Genomic DNA, 21,654 nt, shown 5'->3' on the forward strand with positions numbered 1-21,654 from the left:
CTGGAAAAATCCCCAAGTCAAGGTTTGAATTGAATATTATAATGTAACTTCTTCTCAATTGTGATTCAGTTTACAGAAGCCATGGTTCCCAAAGATGGTGATTGTAGCTAGCAATGATATCAATGAAGACACTCTACTATCACTGAACCAGCAGGTAATGGAATGTATATAGCGTTGGTTGAACAAATTCATCATGATCAGTAGAGTAAACTCATTAACCAAAGTTCTTGGTATCTGATCCAGAAATTGCACTTACTTTGTGTACGTTTCAGCAACACTGTTTTACCTCATTTTCCTGAAAAATTGCCCCAAAATTTGGCAATACACATTAAATTTGGCCGAAAAATTTGACTTTTGGTGCAATGATGGGTCCAAATTTTTTGAAATATTGGTATATATGGATGGGTCCACCAGGGGTGGAGGCACTCACTTGTTTGGTAGGGGGTGTGCCACTGCCAGTTCCGAACTTGAGGTTTAGGGAACTGATCAGCCGCGCAAAAAAGAGGGTCTTGGGAACTGATCAGCCACCAAAAATGGGGTCTCAGAAACTGATCCAGGGTTCAATTGTGTTGCATTTTTGCCACAGATTTTCGAAGAAAACAGTTAATTCTTGTCAAACATTATGCAAATAAAGTATGTCAGGATTCGGGAAATTTCAAGAAGACCATTTTAATCCAAAAATGCAAATGTATTTGTGGCAATTATTATTGCTATGGACATCTCAGCATATGAAAGCAGAACAACATCCAGATCATAATTACCCTGTACTAAACCCACCTACTAATTAAACTTGCTCTTTGCCAAAAAATGCCCACCAGTAAATTATTTTGCCCACAAAAAATTGGGCACCATGAAATTAGTATGATGATATCTCTTGAAATCGGCTGTTTTAATATTGTTTGAAAGTGATATTGAAAGTCACGAGACTTACCAATTTATTCAGTTGTACTTTCGGAGCAGGATTGAATATCACACAAAAGGCAACGGTGTAGGAAGTGAAAATTAATAATATTGGTTTGAGCAATTGCCACATAAAACCTGAAAGAATGCATTGAGATCATGAAATATATAATTTGAAATAAATCCAGATATGAATTTGCTCATTTCAAATCGTTGAGCATTCAAATGTAGCTAATATAATATATATATATTGATTGCGATAATAATTGTTGGTATCAATCTATGCACTTTAAATGTTGAAAGAATCCATTGTCTGTTTTTTGTTTTGTTGTTTTCTTTTTTACTTTTTCTACCTTTCAACCGATTGTGCTTTTTCTAAAAGTTTAAACTGACTATCAGCACAGCAAATTCAACTACAGAAAAATTATTTAATTTGTGTACATCGTGGAACATACTCTTCGCGTGGCTGTTTGTAGTAAGCTGTTGGATGCAGATAACCCAGGGCCGGATTTACCATAGGGCCAGATGGGCCCGGGCCCAGGGCCCCCAAATTTTGGGGGCCCCCAAAATTGCCTTGTGCAGTGTGCATCTTCCATTTTAGCCGAAAAACACCATGTTTTGGAACAAAATAGGGTACAAAATTACCAAATTTTTCGCGCTTTGCGCGCACTGGCCTGTTTGTACAGCAAATTAAAGCTAAAATAGTCTAAAATTTAATTTTTTGTCCTAGTGAAATCTAAAACTTGGTTACTTGCGTGCACATGCCTTCCTCACGGTGCGTTTGGGGCCTCAACATTTTGGCCTGGCCCAGGGCCCCAAAAAAGGTAAATCCGGCCCTGAGATAACCTCGCATATATGGATGCACAGAGTAGCGTTGTACGCTTGTGTATTAGCATGATTAGTCGCGGAGTAACAAACGTAGTTGAATGTTCCACGATGTACACAAATTAAATAATTTTTCTATAATTGCTTGTCTAAAAGTGCACCTTTCTGCACTAACTACCACAGGCTCATGTGCAGCACAGAAAATGTAGATAATAGTCAACATAAAAATAGTCTCTGGTCTGAATAAATTATAATATTATTTATCCACCAACGTAAGTGTTGGTGGACCATGTGGAAATGGACAAGTTGGAAATTGGGTAGCAAGAACTGGCAAATAATGGGAATCAGGTACTGTATTAATTCCATTAACTGCCCGGAGTGCTTACTAAAGTCGTTTTGGGTAGGCGCTTAATTTTTATGTTGTTTACCTAACTGCATGTAAAAAATAGCCCAGAATATGGATCGTATGTGTAGAATGCTTCTGTGTTTGATACACAGTTACTTGAATTCTGCATCTAATGATAGAGGATCATGTGTAGTACAGTCGCTGGGTGGCCGCTTTTAGGAGCATAGGCGGTTAATGGAACAAATACGGTAACCCCATTGGAAATTCACACTCTGTCCATGTGGAAGATTAGGTCATGTCTTCATATTGGAGGCAATATCCCACCTATATCTGTTTCACTTTTGACTTTTGATCTGAATTATTGCATGATGAGAACAGAAACTGTTATAAGATATCATGTTGCTGAGAAAATGCAGGGTAATTGCACCCAAGCTCAACCATAGAAGTACCACAATGCACCATGCTTTGCAAAACACCTCCAGAACTGGTTTCTGATGTATGCAATTCACAATTCTTTTAACATGGGCATGAAGGTGTGTTTTATAGCACAATATCACTGGAGCTCTTTTAGGTTTTACAAGTACAAATGTAGATGGTATTTTTGAATAACAGGAGGGGCATCTCATGTATTCATTTTATACAAGTGCTCAAAAATTAAGAGCTCCTAAAAGAAAGAGGTGATAGGGTTATGAAGTTTGAAATAAAAATTGGGAACCAGCCATATGTCCCCATTATGCTTTTTGTACAGGGCCCATGAGCCCGGCCCAAGAGTGACATAGCAGCAAAATACCCCCGTTTAGTCTAACAAAGCTGATAATAGGTCAAATGTCACACAAGTGGCATGTGCAGTGCATGGTGCATTCTGGGTAGACTGTGAAAAACTTCTTTACTCCTCAACCATGGAAAATGATAGTAGGTCAAAATGGGCTATTCCATTCGCAATGGGCGACTCCATTTGAAATCTAACCCCCTGTGTGGCAGATTAAGGTCATGCCTTCCATAGGGGATGTATGGATTTCAACTGGAATAGCATCATCTCACAGATGCAATTTAGTATAAAATACAATGTATATAAGACCAGTACAGTGAAGTGCATGCATGCATGCCTGGTGTTGAGGCATTTTACATGTTGATACTTCATCATGGCTTCTGTACTAATGCAGCATACTACTAACATGGTTCTCTTGTGTTGGGTATTCCTGTGTTCCTTTTGGTTTTTACAAACTGATGAACAGTCAACGCAGGCAAAATCATGTTATCCACAAGGAACTATTGTATGTAAAACATGGAATTACACCAATACTGATTGCAGTGGTAGAGACCTAGTCTGTATTCCAACACTACGGCATGTTGCTGTGATACGAGCACTTGATCTATCTCATAATCAACTCAGTTTTAACTTTGATGATGCCTTTCATGAGTTTAACAAGTTACAGCATTTGGATATATCTTATAACAAGATTCCGTCCTTAGACAAAGGTACATTTACCAGCCTACATGAATTGCTAACTTTGGATTTGAGTACCAACTTGATATCAGACACAGAAGCTAACCTGTTTAGTAGTCTCCAGAAATTACAACATTTGATTTTACGTCGCAACAACATTTCAGTTCTGCATGATAGTGCATTTGTTGGCCTTAACGAACTAGTAACTTTAGATTTGCAGGGGAATATGATCAATTTCATAAGTGGCAAGCTCTTGAGCACACTGGGCAAACTTAACCAGCTGGACTTACATGGAAACTTCTTGGACCCTTTGCCCGGTTTCCCATTTCAAAATCTTGCCTCACTACAGACACTTCGCTTGAGTTGGAAAAATGAGTCATGTCTTAACATGACATCACTTGCAGGGTTGAAAAACTTGCAGTCTCTAACTATGTCATTTAAACATCAAATCAGTAATAAGAAAATGGGCACCCCTCTAGCTAAACTTGTATCTTTACGTGAACTGACAGTTAACAATATCTATGACTGTGATTTTATTCGAACACTCTTTCTTGGGTTGCACAATCTACACTATCTTTACATATCAGTTTCTGGATCCTGTCCTGAAATCAAGTTTTGCTCATTGTATGGAGAAAATGCCAACTACTCAAATGCCAGTCATATATGTAAGAAAGTGGTTCCTTTGACACATCTTATCTTTAAGCAGGACTATTTTTCGGGTACTACGACATGTCTTCCAGCTTTTGAAGGACTTCACAACCTCACTAGTGTTCACCTTTACCTTAATGTTGGCATGCACACAGCTATAGATGCTTTAAACTCCCTTGATTCCCCACTTCAAAATCTAACTCTTACGCTACGCATAAAACAAGTATGTATCTTGAATTTAACAACATTTGCATCATGGGGAAATTGGAAATCATCACTGAAATCACTCAAATTATCTACTCGCATGTTAGGGTTTGAAGGGGCGCCTTTTGAATGGTTTACTGGTTTGGAAATGTTAAAAATCGGAATTCCAACACATCTTATTCACAATAAAAATGTGCATGCCTTTGAAGGTTTGAGAAATTTGCATTCACTAACACTGAGTGAGGATGTTAATTCTGATTTGCCTTTATCTGGTGCTCTCAATGTATTTAGTAGCTACAAATATTTATCTGTATTGGATCTGCGAAAAAACAAATTAATTGGTGATTTTGACTCCTTCTGGAATCAACTATGTAACATTTCATCTCTTGAGTATATAGACTTGTCTTACAATGAATTGGACAGAAATTGGGCTACAACAGGCTGGATATGTGCACCATCCAATTTGAAAGTGCTAAGCATAGGGTATCAAAAAATCAAATCTGTGGCGTTTGAAGTACTAGGTGCTTGTCGGGTTGCAACACAGTTAGAATCATATGATGCTAGTGCAACAGCGGTGGATTTCTTTTTTTCTGATCTAACCACTTGTCTACATCTCATTACATTAATTTTATCACATTGCTCCTTTATAATATATAGTATAGAAATCAATTTGCCAGTTTTACTGGACCTGCAGTTAAATTTGATTACTATACCCACTTGTGGTGTAAATTGTTTACTTGAAGTCTTCAAAGCACCCGTATTGCAAAGATTGCATTTGAACAATAATGAAATTACAGAAATTGATCCTAATGTCTTTAGTCAAGTAATATATCTAGATTTGAGCTACAACAAGCTGACATCAGTAAGTGATTTGCAGCAATTCAGTAATTTAAGAACATTGATGCTTCAACACAATGACATCTGGATTGTTCCAAAAACAATTTTATCTGAAACTTACCATCCTAATATGGCAACATTAGAAGTGTACAACAATAAATTCCAATGTGATTGCAAAGTAGAAGCTTTTAGAATTTGGATTGTTACAGACAATGTGGTTAAATTACCATCAAGTGAATATCTCTGTTATTCACCGTATTCAGAAAAAGGTTTCAGCATTACAGAGGTCAATTTAGATTGTGACCATGAATCACACATTTTGAAGTACATTTCAATAAGCATTGCTTGTGCTGTTGTTATACTAATCACAGTCATATTGACAGTGCATTATTGGTGGCATATTAAATACAGCTTGTTTCTGCTCTTCAATAGAAGACGCCGCCAACAACACTATCTCATTAATCACAATGATGACATTATTGATGATGATGAGAATGGCATCCCTCGGTATGATGCATATGTCCCATACCATATAGGGGATGAGGATTGGGTAGATGGAGAACTTCTAGCCAATATTGAAGAAGGTGAAGAACCATTCAGACTTTGTCTTAAGACCAGAGACATCCGCGCAGGGCAACCAATTTTTAATGAATTATCTCTTCACATGCAGAGAAGCCGCAAAATTCTTGTAATACTTTCACCGAGATTTGTTGAAAGCAATTGGTGTTATTTTGAATTAAACATGGCGCATCATCGAGTCCTAGAGGAGGGACGCAATGTGATGATTCTAATTATTCTGGAGGAGATTCCAGATAACAAAATGACACTGCTGTTGAGGCAATTATACTGTAGAGTGCAGTGTATAAAATGGCCAGGAGATGGATATGGACAGTATTTGTTTTGGAGACGTCTTCGAGAGGAACTTAAAAGGCCTGTGCCTCTAGACCGCCGTTTTAATATTTAATTTCCCCTATCTTAATGACTATCAAACAATTTTTACATTTCACAATTAAAGTCAAAATGTACGATCTTATAATATGAAATTGGTTATGACAACATTGTTAACTGTATTATTATAAAGAAGGCTGCAGAGGAAGGTAATACAACTAGGGACCATGTATGAAGGGACTGGAAACAGCTTATTGATGGCTATTGTTGTCAGATTATCTTTTACAACCTTCAATTACATGCAAGTTAGTCTGAGGCTGATTTCTGATTACTCATGTTGTTGTCCTTTACAAAACTAAAAATTCATCAAAGTATTCCAATATTTTCTGAAGTTATGTAAACTTGTGTGCAGTTTTTCAAACATAATTTCTATGTAGGGTTGAGATTCATTTATATACAATTTTGGAGACAAAATATGATAATTTTGTAGAAAATGTAGAATGATAGAACAATAAAGGAAACATTTTCCTGAAATGTGTAAACCATAGGCTTTCTGATATAATTCTTAAAATAATGTTATTTGACAATTTTTGTTTGCATTTCTAGAGTATTTTATTACAAGCAAACATATAGGCTCCTTTCTCATCGTGCAAGACAAGCCACACGCTGCGTTGTAACTGCATGTGCTGGGATTTGTACCAGGGACTATCGATCAAAGTGTTATATGTGCTTGCTCAACTGAAGATAATTTGTAAACCAGCAACTCGCATAGTACAATGGGTGGAAGCTGTTTTCAGTCCTTCCGTACACAGTCCCTGGTACAACTGCTGCTATATAAGTTTGAACTGATATTTTCAATATTCACAGGTTCAGACAAAGAATGATACTACCCATTTATAAAAGGATGATGACCCAGAATTATATTCTAATTATCAACCTGTATCAATAGTATATTGGTGATTTTTATGTTATTTGTATTCAGATGTCTAAGAGGGTGACTGCTTTTAACCTTCCTGGCCTTATGACATTGTTCTATGTAAAACTATATATAAATTTTTGTTTTGTTTGTTGATGATATGGAAATAAATATACTAATATTAAAACAATGTGTTTCCAAATTTTGGGTTGTATTGCTCTAGCAGGATGCATGAGAAGCAAACATGTGTAACAATAATGGCCCATAAGATAGAACATACACTTCCGGTGCGGTTACCACAATTCACCACATTTTTGTTCACCCCATTGGAATGAAACATATATTTGGGTGTTAAATTTACCTAGGGCATCAAGCTTTCTTCTGATATCAAAATCTCAGTTTTGATGAAGAAAAATGGAGGATGAGGCTGTAATTGGGTCACCTCTTTAAGGTGGCTGTGTACTCTCAGACATGCACGTAGTAAAACTGCCATAACTTTGTTATTATTTATGCAAGACATATAACAGTATACATTTTTATAAAGGCAATTCTCGTCTTTTTATCTTACATTACGTAAACATCGGGTAAATCCACATCCCCTTGAGAAGTTAAAGTGAAATTTATTCATATCTTGGTATTTAAATCGGGGGGAAGAACTTGAAAAAAAAAATCAACATTTTATCAGCTAAAACGGAGCCATTTGACCGCTAGGCCTTTGTGAAATCAGTGCTTCCGTGGTGCTTCCATAAGATGCGCCGCGCATGCAGATAAGCGTTGCGTATGCGTAGCGTATCTGTGTGTTAACAAATTGTGCGACTACGAAAGGTGATGCATTGTTGCGCGCGTGTACCCGATGGTACAACAAAGATTTTATTTCCTTTGAAATTTTATGTAAAATAGTGATATATAAAATCCATAAAATAGAGCAATTTGAGTTTACAAATCTGCATTTTCTTTCCTTGTATTTATAAAAAACATAACAAAGTACATACATTTCAAAAAAGCTCAATTTCGCGAAAGAAACAATGTCTAGAGTACACAGCCATGTTAAGGATTTGAACCCAAGACCTGATTGTGTGCCAAGCACTCAATCTGTGACCAGTAACCACTGGTGTTTTGTTAGCTAAGCCAAAACTGGGAATATAGATTGATCACATCATATGGGATGCATGCATGTGCAGTAGCTTTGTGCTGCAAGATTTTGTAAGATTTATAGCCATATTGTTGAATCTATTGGGCTGTATTGAAATCCACAATGCAGTGGTATGATATTAACAATATACAGTAATTATGTTTCCCTTTTCTCATTACCATGGTTACAGGGTCATAGCATTGATTCTTTTGGTATCGGCACTCATCTAGTGACATGTCAAAAACAGCCTGCACTAGGCTGCGTGTTTAAGGTAAGCTTTTTTTTTTAATGTCAAGACATATTAAGGCATTTTAAACTGTTAACAATCCTATCTTTATTTGAATTGAGTTGTTTTATCAAAACAAACATTTTGACACCTCTTTGGCAAAATCGGAGCACCTAGGTCAAACTATACATTTTCTGAATCCTTGTGACTAGAGGAATACATTGGAATTTGAGCAAGTTTGAAATTTGACCCTGTGTAAAGTTCGATGACATTTTCCCGCAAAAAACTCCGGTTCAATTAATATATCAGGCGTTGTAGCCCATGATGTCAACTACCTATGGTAAAAGTGCAGCAGCTTTGCCCCCCAAGTGGTACGCCCCAACCCCCCCGAGCTCACACACTAGAACTAATATCTTGGCAATATACTTTTTTTTTTAAACGCAGTGATTTATAGTGTGCTACGCACAGGCAGAATGCCTAGACATTGATCCACAAGCCCCAGCACACTTTACAGGTTGTCGCTGACCACTACGGCCCCGCCCCACATCATACCATAAACCATTTAACAACAATTCAGGGACATTGCTGCTTCAAAAGTGCACACCCTAGACATTCCACAAGTAACCTTCGCAACCAGGATCAGGTCCCCGAGTTTCGTACGGGTTACAACAAAACAATTAGCATTCCTTGTCCAGGGGAATTTCAAGCCAACTCAATTTTTTAGCTCATTGCGTAACGCAATGAACTCTAGGCATGATCCATTTTTCTGTATGTTTTTTTCTTTCTCTTGCTACATCGTTTGAGCAATGGATCTGGTAATTTGAGGCAGTGATCTTTGCTTGATCGTTCATGATTGTTACTTATTTAGCTAAGAAAATTCGGACAGAAAGTATCATTTTTGGAGCATTTTCTTACGAAAAGTTTTACCAAATTTCATGGAATAGTCTCCTATGCAGACTGTTTGTGGTGCTTTTCATATTACAAACACTGTACAAACTCCTTGATCATGCGAATTTGTAAAAGAGATGTTGAACTTTACTGTTTCAGTGCGGCTACAATGTTTGCTTTTCAGTGTTGCTTAAATCACCAATTGGGCTTGTGCTGTCTATAGGCCCTTACTTCTGTGCACGAGCCATGAGCAAATAGTGTCTCAAATTCTCCCAAATCAGAACTAATTGGGCTACCAAATTGTTGGTTGGCAACCTTGACTATGAACAAACATCTCACTCATTTACACTTATCACACATCTTGACCCAATTAGTTATGTAAACATTTACTCAAGGTGAAATGTCCTTTTGACTGGCACTGGCCTAGTATATCAGTATATGGGACCATGACAACCCCTCTCTGACATTACAAAACAGACAAACAGAAAGTCTGAACAGGGAAGTGCTGGGGGTAAACACTAGGCTAGTGGCCTTTCCCTGTTCTGAAGATTGAAGGGACCACTTGTTTGAAATATGAAGTCAGGAAAATTAGATGTGTGTGCAAAATTTTATTTGTTTTAAATCATTTCATTTACCATGAAAGTTAGTAGGTTTTTTAGCGGGTTCGCCGTCGGACAAGTTTAGAACTGTCAAGCTTTCGTCAGGAGTAGCTCTGACTTCTTCAGGACAAAGTACCTAAGAATGAGACATGTAGACCGCCCCTTGTCTACTGATGACTCTGAAAAGAGCCGTTTGCTGAAGACTGCCCCTTGTCAACAGAAACTAGCAGATCTCGCCTATCTGCTGATTTTGTAAGTTTTGGTGGCTCTGAAAAGAACCGTTCAATGAAGACTGCCCCTTGTCTACAAAGAACTAGCAGATCTCGCCTATCTGCTAATATAAAGGTTTTGGTGGCTCTGAAAAGAGCCGTTTGCTGAAGACTGCCCCTTGTCTACAGAAACAAGCAGATCTTGCCTATCTGCTGAATTTGTAAGTTTTGGTGGCTCTGAAAAGAGCCGTTTGCTGAAGACTGCCCCTTGTCAACAGAAACAAGCAGATCTCGCCTATCTGCTGATTTTGTAAGTTTTGGTGGCTCTGAAAAGAGCCGTTCACTGAAGACTGCCCCTTGTCAACAGAAAACAAGCAGACCTCGCCTATCTGCTAAATTAAAGGTTTGTTCGCTCTGAGGAAGAGCTGTTCAATGAAGACTGCCCTTGTCAACAGAGAACATGTAGACTGCATATACTGTAATAGAAGTATACGGCTTACCAGGAACCGTTTGGCCACTCATGGACCAATTGATTGATTGTATGCACGATGAGCGTTTATATCACTTAATTGCGGACGTGGTACAGATTAGCGGCTCTGTGATTGGTTGTTTGAAAATAGAGAGCGCCACATACGATGTGATAAGATTAGCGGCTCTGTGATTGGTTGTTTGAAAATAGAGAGCGCCACATACGACTGATGTCTTTGCCGTCATTTCTATTGATAGTAGAAGTTTCATTAACTCTGATTTCCAACGCTTCACGGGTCAACCTCATCCCCAAGTGAGAAACTTGTGCCAGTTTTGTTGTTTCGTCCCACAGAGGTTCATGGCCTTCTTTGCAAGCATGTTCAGCTAATGCCGAGCCTTCTTCTTTCTTTTGTCTTGTGGCTCTTCGGTGTTCAGATATTCTGACCTTTAGTGGTCGTTTGGTTTGGCCTATGTATTGCTCACCACAACTGCAAGGTATAGAGTACACACATGGTGCACGATCCTTGGGCAGAGGATCTTTTGGGTGGCTTAGGATGTCTCTTAATTTGGCCGACCTAGAGTAGAATGTTTTGACCCCTGATCGGTTTAGAAACCGACAGATTTTGTCTGGCGAAACTCAAGCTAGTGTCTGATCTCTGCACTTTGACATCAAGGAAAGGTATGCCACCCGCCTCTTCAATCTCCATTGTGAACTGGATACACTTGTGTTGATTGTTGAGATGACTTAGGAATTTGACCAGTTCGTCTTTGCCATGTCGCCAGATCATTTAATGTGTCATCAACAAATCTGAACCAAGCAACGGGTTTCAAAGGATACGTATCTAGTGCTTTGGTTTCAAAGTGTTCCATGAAGATATTAGATGTTATTGGGGAGAGGGGTGAACCCATTGCCTGACCCTCTTTTTGTTCATAGAATTTCCCTTGCCATTTGAAGTACGTAGATGTGAGGCATAACTTCATAAGTTCTACGATCTCATCGCTTGTCATGCGTGTTCTGTTTTTAAGTGTATCATCATCACGCAAGATATCTCCTATAATCTTACTAGCATCATCAATTGGTACATTAGTGAATAATGATACCACATCAAAACTGACCAATAAGTCACCTGGTTCTATGGGTATTTGCCCTGCCTTTTCAACAAAATGTTGCGAGTTCTTGATGTAGGAAGTGCCTTTCCCTGATAAGGGTGTCAATATATCCGCTAGGTGTTTCGCTAAATTGTAGCATGGTGAATTGATTGAGCTGACAATAGGTCTAAGTGGCATGTTTTCTTTGTGAATCTTCGGTAGACCATATATACGTGGAGACACAGTGTGCTTAGGTGTTAAATGTGATGCCTTTTTCTTATCAACCTTGTTCTGTTCCTTCAACTCAGAGATGGCCTTACCTATCTTGCGTTCAAGAGATAGGGTGGGATCTTTCTTCATGACCTGATAAGTATCGCCTTCAGACAATAAGTTGTTCATTTTCTCTTGGTACTTATCTTTGTCCATAACAACGGTAGACCGCTCCTTGTCTGCTGGAAGGACAATTATTGAATCATCATTCTTGAGTGAATTCAACGCTTCTCTCTCTTCTCGAGATATATTTGGTTGAGGAACTTTGGCTTTCTTGAGAACCCTGAGAACATCACTTCGCACTAGGTTGGCTTCACCTTCACATAAGTCTTTTAAGCCGTGTTCGGTCGCCGCTATTAACTCTTTGACCGGAATGCTCGTTGGAGTTGGTGAGAAATTCATGCCTTTGCTTAAGATAGCATTTTCAGATTCACTAAGTTCCCTACTACTTTCATTGCGGACTGCACTTTGAGGAAAGTCACTCTTATTTCGCCAATCCGCCTTAGGATGTTGACCGGCAGGTTTTCTTGTTTTAGACGGGCAAATTTCTGAAGATGTTCTTGCTTAACACGTGAGTATGTTTTGTCGGCTGCTATCTTGGCCACACGTGATACAGTTTTAAAATCCATTTCATTCATATTATCTTTAAGCCAATTGTATGCGCTTGATTTATTTCATTGGATATACGTTGCATTTGCTGTCGATTTTCATTAATCGTGGCTCTGACAAGAGATAGACCAGCTTGTAGCATAATGCGTTTTGCTTTATTAGACTTGAGACCCGCTGTGGGCATTAGACCTCTAGGAACAATATCATTGTCTCTGCATCTTCGTAGGAAGAGCAATTGATTGTGCAGTGTAGCATTCTTGCATAGTAGTTTCTTATATTTCTTGGAATATTTCTTGCCGTCCTCCCGTGAGGTTAATCAAATTGTGGGATAGGCTTTTACGACGAAATTCATAACAATTAGTAGGTTTTTTAGCGGGTTCGCCGTCGGACAAGTTTAGAACTGTCAAGCTTTACGTCAGGAGTAGCTCTGACTTCTTCAGGACAAAGTACCTAAGAATGAGACATGTAGACCGCCTTGTCTACTGATGACTCTGAAAAGAGCCGTTTGCTGAAGACTGCCCCTTGTCAACAGAAACTAGCAGATCTCGCCTATCTGCTGATTTTGTAAGTTTTGGTGGCTCTGAAAAGAACATCGCTCATCGTGCATACAATCAATCAATTGGTCCATGAGTGGCCAAACGGTTCCTGGTAAGCCGTATACTTCTATTACAGTATATGCAGTCTGCTTGTTTTCTGTTGACAAGGGGCAGTCTTCAGTGAATGGCTCTTTTCAGAGCCACCAAAACTTACAAAATCAGCAGATAGGCGAGATCTGCTTGTTTCTGTTGACAAGGGGCAGTCTTCAGCAAACGGCTCTTTTCAGAGCCACCAAAACTTACAAAATTCAGCAGATAGGCGAGATCTGCTTGTTTCTGTAGACAAGGGGCAGTCTTCAGCAAACGGCTCTTTTCAGAGCCACCAAAACCTTTATATTAGCAGATAGGCGAGATCTGCTAGTTCTTTGTAGACAAGGGGCAGTCTTCATTGAACGGTTCTTTTCAGAGCCACCAAAACTTACAAAATCAGCAGATAGGCGAGATCTGCTAGTTTCTGTTGACAAGGGGCAGTCTTCAGCAAACGGCTCTTTTCAGAGTCATCAGTAGACAAGGGCGGTCTACATGTCTCATTCTTAGGTACTTTGTCCTGAAGAAGTCAGAGCTACTCCTGACGAAAGCTTGACAGTTCTAAACTTGTCCGACGGCGAACCCGCTAAAAACCTACTAATTGTTATGAATTCCCGTCGTAAAAGCCTATCCCACAATTTTACCATGAAAGTGTTGTAGTTTTTAAGTTTCAAGTTTTTATTTGGAAATTGCTTTTACATCAGTGGCACTCATCTATCCGATGGTGCATCCAAGACATTAAATATACAAGCAAAACTGTATTAAACAAAATAAAATCAAAGGATACTCGACAAGCAAAAGGTACAAATAAATAAATGCCTTGAATAAATAAATATCTTGAGAACCGCAAGTATATTTTCAAAATGCTGATTTGTGCTTGATCACAGCACTATGGTGATTTTGAGGTTTGAGAATACTGAAATGTGTTTTTCAAAGTTGGCAGCCCTGTATACATAGTTATACATGGCTATACATGGCTATACATGGCTATGACATGGTTACATATGGCTATACATAGCTATGCATGGCTATACATGGCCATACATAGCTATCCATGGCTATACATAGCTATGCATGGCTATACATAGCTATGCATGGCTATACATAGCTATGCATGGCTATACATAGCTATGCATGGCTATACATAGCTATGCATGGCTATACATAGCTATGCATGGTATTCCTGACCATAACCCATAACAAATGAGCTACAGCACCAGTGGTGCTCTTGTTTAATTGGGCATTACCTTTTTCTAAGCCTCTCTGATGTCATGCCATGTTCTTATCATATTTCTTGTTTTGAATACAGTTGGTGCAAGTGAATGAACTACCTCGGATAAAACTGAGTCATGACATTGAGAAGGTCACCATACCAGGCAGGAAACAAATACATAGATTGTATGGACAGGATGGTTAGTACTGTGAGATATTACTGTTGAAATACATACCCCCCCCCCCCGATGGAAAACAAGACCTTTATATCCCACACAGGGAGGGTGAATTTCAAATGGGTGCTACCTGAATGGGTGACTGCATTTGAAATCTACCCTCCCTGTGTGGGAGATTAAGGTCATGTCTTCCAATGGGGTGTATGGATTTCAACTGGAATAGCACAAAAGAAAAAAAGTGCAGTAATTTTTGGTTGTCCTCGCACTTTCTGTAAGAGAGGGTCAGTCGGTCTGATTTAAAAAAATTTCATAATCAAAACATGTTTACAAACTTAACATATTATAGACGAATTCAATTTCACGCATTCCTACACCTCAGTGGCAGCCATGGTTGGTCCCCGTTGAGTATATCTCACCTGAATGTGAAATGATGCGTCCTTGGCGGGAATTTTAAACTGCATTCCATCACCCATGTTACACGTAGAAAAAAAATGATGAAAATTTGCAACGCAATACAATATAACAACGATTTTTAAGCGGCTTTAGTCCACCCAATTGGGCATTCACAACACCAGCTTGGTGCGCCGGGGACCCAATAATGGCTGACCAAATCAAATCCTGACCATCAGGGGCGGCGCCAGGGTATTTTGATAGGGGGGGCAAACATTTTGTGAAACTTGTTATGCGGCGCGACAGCGCTGCCCGTCAGCGCTTATGCTGACGCAGAAGGGGGGTGTCTGAGGGGATGTGCCCCCAGAATTTGGAAAATTTTCAAAATGAAAGCACAAATGAAGCCATTTGATGCAACATTTTCACCCTTTTGGGGGTTATTTATTTATTTTCCAACCGCATATTTTTATCGATTTCATTCACTGGCCCGACTTTTGGCCCGCTGGTTTTAGACATGGACCTACTCAATTACGTAGTAAACACCTTTTGGCAACAGAATAAGTTCATGGTACAAATGTACACGAAGTCTTGCGAAAATTTGCGATATTGAAGATTATACTGGTGAAATATGGTGCACGGAAAAGTTAAATAAAGTCGCTTGAAAAGGTCCACTTTATGAAGGCGTTGCGGCGAAAAAAAAAAAGCAAGTTTTTATGCTTTTTCAGTCAGAAAAGGCCAAAATATGCCCACTTTCATGAGCGTAGCGATCGAAAAAATGTGGGTTCTTTATGCTTTCTTAGTCAAAATTTTAGGGAAAAGTCCAAAACAGGTCCACCTTTTCAAAATCAGCCCCAATGAATCCTGGCTACTCCCCTGGCCGTATTAAGAAGCCAATTGCTTATTTATATTGGTGCATAATTTTTACACTATCTCAGAGAGGCGTTCTAGTATAGGTTTTGGATACACAATGTGATGAAAGCCCGTAAAAATGTGTGATATCGGACTGAAAGTAAACTTATTTATAATGATTAGGCCTAATTGCTGGCACTGATGACACACGACTTCCGTGTGTCGCGTCAGGACAGTGATTAGCCAGGATTTCCAAAATATTTGGGGGAAGGCAAGAGAGACCATGTAACTTTTATGGGGAACATTTGCGAAAATGGGCCCAAAATATAAAAACCAACAACTTTAAAACCGCGTGGGTCAGCATTCCGCAAGGAGCAAGGTGTCCGAAGGGGAGTTTATAGCCAGGAAAGGAATGGCTCCTTTCTTCTTCTCCCTCCTCCCTTTCTCTCCCCTCCCGTTTCTCTCTCCTTCTTTTCTTTCTCTTTTCCTTCCTTTTACCTCTTTTTTGGAAATCATAGGGGGCAATTGCCCCCTGCCCCCCTAATGGCGCCGCCCTGCTGACCATGACTTGGCTTGTTGGATTCGTCTAGAGGCTTAATAAGCGTAGTAAAAATCCTGAATCTGGGATATTTCCTTATACTTATGTTGTGGTGTGAAGTGTTTTGTATTGATTTTACAAGTGTGACGAAAAAAACTGATCATAAAACAGGATGGCAAACATTTTGAAAGAAACAAAACTTCCAAAAAAATTTCACAAATTTGTGTTGGTATTCTTTTGTATAGTAAAAAAAAACCTATTTTCAAGATTACTGCCCATCTGCATTCCCTACTTATTTTATTAAATTTCTTCATTTCACATTCAACCTTTCCTGGGCAAAAAAAGTTTACTTCCCTTCTTGCTCACAAAAATGTTTTGCATTTTTTATGTGTGCCTGCAGAGAAGATTTATAAGCAGTCCCATGATACAACTGAAACATCCGGGTACTTGAGAACCAGTCTAGTAATCACAGAGTTTCACACAATTCTTCACTGTTGATTCCCGTTCCAAAGACGCGATTTTCAAACACTCAAAATATGTCCAAAACTTGGGTCGATAAGCATTTTGAGATGATCCCTGAAAACAACATCGGTACCCTGTTCAAATGAGCTCTTTTTTTGTTACTATCGACTCATATTTGAATGAGGAATAAAAGTCTGAAAGTACAAGAAATCAGTATACTAAAGAAAAAATTTCAATTTAATGGACACAGCTGCAAACAGCTGTATGTGATGCTACCGATTTCGTATGTTGCGTATTTCAAAGTACAATGCGAACGCTCGACCATGGATACAATAATGAAAATACTAACCAATCATGAGTGAGTTGGCAAGGTTGGATTCACTTCCGCGTTACGCACACACGGGTGTTCATCACACAGTGTACGCAGAGAATCATCAAGCTTTTGACAGCTGTATTCATTCAATTGAAATTTCTAGTAGACTGGTTCTCAAGTACTCGGATGTTTCAGTTGTATCATGGGACTGCTTATAAATCTTCTCTGTGCCTGCACAAAAATGATGTGAAAACTGAATTTGGATGAGTTTAGACTTTTATTACCCATCTGTTTCTGCAGGTAGACCACTTGTTGACTTGATGCAGCAGATGGATGAAGACCCACCAGAACAAGGCAAGAGTGTACTGTGTCGTCATCCATTTGAGGTAAGAACCACCAGAGCAAGACAAGAGCATACCGTGCATAGGACATAGCCTGTTTTTCAAAAAAGAAAAAAAAAATGTAGCACATAGCTTTTTTAGCCCAAAGGTCCAGAGACAAATCATGGCGTAAATGATGCTTACCCATCAGCCTAACGCATATTGTACATTATTATGTTTTGATGAATCCAAGTGTGTGAAAATATTGGATCCAAAACATAATAATGATAAAATGCTTTCCGCCCAATATTTATTGGTCTCGCTATCAAGGGTGAAAATAAGAGAGCTTGAACCAGGGGCCACTTTGGTAGAAAAAGTGGCTCCTGGTTCACCAAGATTTGGAGGAGTCGGGGGCCATTTCGAATTAACAAGGGGCTAATGAAAATAAAGATGTGCTGGATGTAAAAATAAGCACTAGTTGCTTTGAATTTGATATTTTTGGTTCACTATCCAGGGAGCCAGTTTTGTGAGAAAAGTGTCCCCTGGTCAACTATATTTGAGATGGAACCAGGGGCCATGAGTTTGCGGGGGCCAAATGGCTCCTGTCTCCCACTTAATTTCACCCTTGCTCGCTATGAGTTTTGAAAGACAAAGATAAAAACAATTTATCGTGTCTGATGTCACTGTCAATTACGATCCTTGATTGGTTAACACAAGTTAATCAGCACGTAAAAGGAAGACCGATCTATCTGGTGCTGATCGGAGAAAAGGAATAGCAGCAAATGGCGAAAAATTCCGTACTTTTACAAGGCAAAAAGCAGCTTTTCTAGGCATTGTGGACATGGTGCCTTCAGTTAAGAAAATTTCCTACTATAAAGACCTAACTTTTGAGATGGTTTGCATGTCGAAAGGTGCAAAATTAACAATAAGGCGCCCGGTTATAAATCTGCGTTCAGCAAGTCATCACGACACTTGTAAACAAACCGTGCTCGAATTTGATTGACAGATGACGTCAGACGCGATAAATTCTTTTTATCTGTGTCTTTAATTATAGCTTGACCAATAAATATGGGCTCAATCATGGTTTTGTGTTGTGTTTTGCAGGAATCCAAACGGGCTTATGTGAGACCAGCTAAAGTAGTTCCTCTGCACCAGTTATATTGGAAAGATGGCAAGGTAATGTGAAATGTTTGATATATTCACTGTGTTATTTCCTTTTTAAAGGAGGATTTCGTGATCCTAGCATCCTCTTTTTTATGACATTTTTCAGTAGATATCCACGAAAAAAAGCTTATTCTCAAAAATTCAGTTGATTCCGATTTTGCGTTTGCGAGTTATGCATGAATATGTGTATTACACTTTTCCATAGGCCACTGTTGTAATTCAAAATTGACGATATTTTTGCTAAACGAAATAATCTGAAAAACATTTTTGGTACATAAACATTATGTAGCCAGATGGTTCCAGTGGTATAAAGATCTCAACTTTTTTTGAGAAAAGTAGGGGGATGAGGCTGTGGATCACTAAATGTCTTTTTAAGACGAATCAAGACAATAATATTACTGTGGGAAAAACGGCCGGAACCTGTGTGCAAGGGATAAACATCAATACAGTTATACAAACGGCAAGGCCTGCTGCAAAACTAGCTTTAATTTTTCTGTTCCTAAAATATTTACTCAATATGAACAGTGAAGTCTGAACCCTAACAGAAATTAGCCAAACTTTATTATTAGTATAGCTTGTATTATAATTTTCTTATTTATGTATCTTGAGGATACAATAGATATGAAAATTATTATACTTAGTTCTCTGGGTTAATAGGATGAACACATTTTAATCTTTCCCCAGAGTAGGCCAGTGCACATAAACGTTGAAAAAAAAGAAAAGAAAAAAAAAAGAAAAAAAGTAGGCCAGTGCACATAAACGTTGGAAAAAAAAAAGTTGTCATCAGTTGGCTATTACCAAGTCATACATGTAGTCGAAAGTTGCGACTATTGCTAATAGTTGCGACTACAACTATTGGCCACTTAATCGTTACAACCAACCAAGAATGAATTGAGAGTGAAAATAGTAACAGGTTAAAGGTGGGCAACCTGATTGACAGCCTCATCCCACCCACTTTACCCCATCAAAATGCCGATTTTGGTATTAGGTGAAAGCTCATATTTTTCTCATTAACTTATTAAAATTTGGCATTCAGAGGGCACGGTGGCTCAGTGGATACGGCCTTGGACTCATAATCTGAGAGCTTGCTTGACGTGCGTGGGTTCGAGTCCCCGTCCCGCCACGGTGTTGTGCCCTTGGGCAAGGCGCTTTGCCTCGCTTGCCTCACCCACCCAGGTGCAATGGGAAGCTGTTAGGGGTAGTCACAGTCGTTGTACTGATGAACCCTGCGCCATTTGTAGGCTGCAAGCGTGGTTCGATTATTCTAATGACGGCGGAATAAATGTAAAGCGCTTTGAGGCTGTTTACGGCATAAAGCGCTATATAAATATCTACATTTATTTATTTATTTATTCCAAATCTCAAAAGAAAATTTCAAAAGAAATCACCAAAAAACTGTTGAATTAGTCTTAACTGTGGTATACCACATTTGAGACTAATCCGGCAGTTGTTTGATGATATCTTCGGAAATATACTGATTTGGAACTCCTAATTTCAATATGTTAATGAGAAAAATACATGTAGGATCTCTAAAATTAATGAATATCATTAATAAAATCATTGTAGACTATATGTGACATGTCATGTCAAAAGGAGACACTTTTGGGCAGGTTATCAATTTTGAGGTTTTTACATATCTTAAATGTAGAGATATTTTGCTCCACAACGCCGTTTTCCCCAATGTAACCGGACATTCCTGAGCGAAGATACTGACTTCGTAAGTTATGGTATTATAAAATTCAAAATTGAGATATCGGCCTTTAAAAATATTATTGACAATGTTGAGAGTAGGAATTACCTTGAAAAATGTCTCAAAAATACAGGATGCCAGATAGTTTCCGGTCTGAAACTATCAGACAATATTTTTAACATTAAGAACATCACAAATTCGCAACAAACCCAAATTGTGAAAAAATCACCCCGAGTAGATTTTTTGCTATATCTTCATTTACAATCCTGCCCAAAAGTGTCTCCTTTTGACATGACATGTCACATATTATCATGATTATCACGCTGTATAAAAGTCAGTAATTTCATAAGCTATTAGTCACATTTACAAGAAACATTTACGTGCTATTTTTGCATGAATGCTTGAAAGGGATGACATTTTATCAAGTTTAAAGAATTCCATTTTCCAAATATATCAGGTCACCTTCCTTTAAAAGTAGCTCCCAGTCACACAGAGTGAGCAAGCCGATATAGTGTTCACTGTTCAATTGATATAGCGAAACTTCTCAGGTGAGCAACTATTCTGTTGTGTGAAGTGGTTTAATTGTCATAAAATCAATGAAGATTATGTTCTGTCATTCATTGTAGGTATGCCAGCCTATTAGTTCTCTAGAGGAGACAAGAGCCGTAGCTAAGCAATCACTACAGATGCTGAGAGAAGACCACAAACGAGCTTTGAACCCAACACCTTACAAGGTAGGTCACGTTAAGCTTACGTTGGTAATTAAAAGTGTTGCTGCATCATACACATCCAAAGGAACCCTTGTTAATGGCTGTCACATTTGTATTTATGGTTGTCATTATAAATATTAAAAAAAGATTAAAATCCCAAAGCAGAAAATCTGTGTCCGTTGGGGTCAGTTTTTCCTCAACGTAGCAACAGCAGATTGCCTCAGCAGCCAATCAGAGACAAGTGTATTTCAACGCAGTAAATATGCAGTGGCATAGATTTATTGTTGACATTGGGGGGGGGATGGGGTTTGAAAAATTCCAGTGAAGTATAGTGAATCCATCACCTTTTGACGATAGAATATGTTTATGGTCCAAATGCGTGCAAAGAGCGCGAACAATTTTGCTATTTTGAAGCTAAACTGATGAAATATGTTGGAAAAGTGGAATAAATGTGCGCAAAGCTCTCAAAAATGTGCACTTTGGGGGCTAAAATGGGCAAATATGAGGTTAATTTGGTCAGAAACCCATATTCAGGTGTCAACATTGGGGGATGATTGTATGGACCATCTCCCCTGGCAAAATATTGGGGTTTATCCACCCTCCCCATCCCCCGGATCTACGCCTATGTAAATATCGATGTACACTTAAAATACACTCTCATCAAAAAATTACAGGTAAAGACTATATTTACCAGGTGGACTTGGTC

General features: G+C 38.7%; 1 protein-coding gene across 1 annotated transcript in view; it reads left to right on the forward strand.

The window, feature by feature from the left end:
• Window positions 1–21,654, forward strand: part of LOC140163074 (nicotinate phosphoribosyltransferase-like) — a 52,886-nt gene that overhangs the window by 26,359 nt on the left and 4,873 nt on the right. Inside the window, exons 8-13 of the mRNA XM_072186445.1 lie at window positions 70–154; window positions 8,334–8,414; window positions 14,434–14,536; window positions 17,365–17,450; window positions 18,489–18,560; window positions 20,865–20,972. Of these exons, the coding sequence (XP_072042546.1) occupies window positions 70–154; window positions 8,334–8,414; window positions 14,434–14,536; window positions 17,365–17,450; window positions 18,489–18,560; window positions 20,865–20,972 (535 nt within the window). The remainder of the gene's footprint in view (window positions 1–69; window positions 155–8,333; window positions 8,415–14,433; window positions 14,537–17,364; window positions 17,451–18,488; window positions 18,561–20,864; window positions 20,973–21,654) is intronic.

Source organism: Amphiura filiformis, chromosome 10, assembly GCF_039555335.1.
Source record: "Amphiura filiformis chromosome 10, Afil_fr2py, whole genome shotgun sequence".
Lineage (NCBI taxonomy): Eukaryota > Metazoa > Echinodermata > Ophiuroidea > Amphilepidida > Amphiuridae > Amphiura > Amphiura filiformis.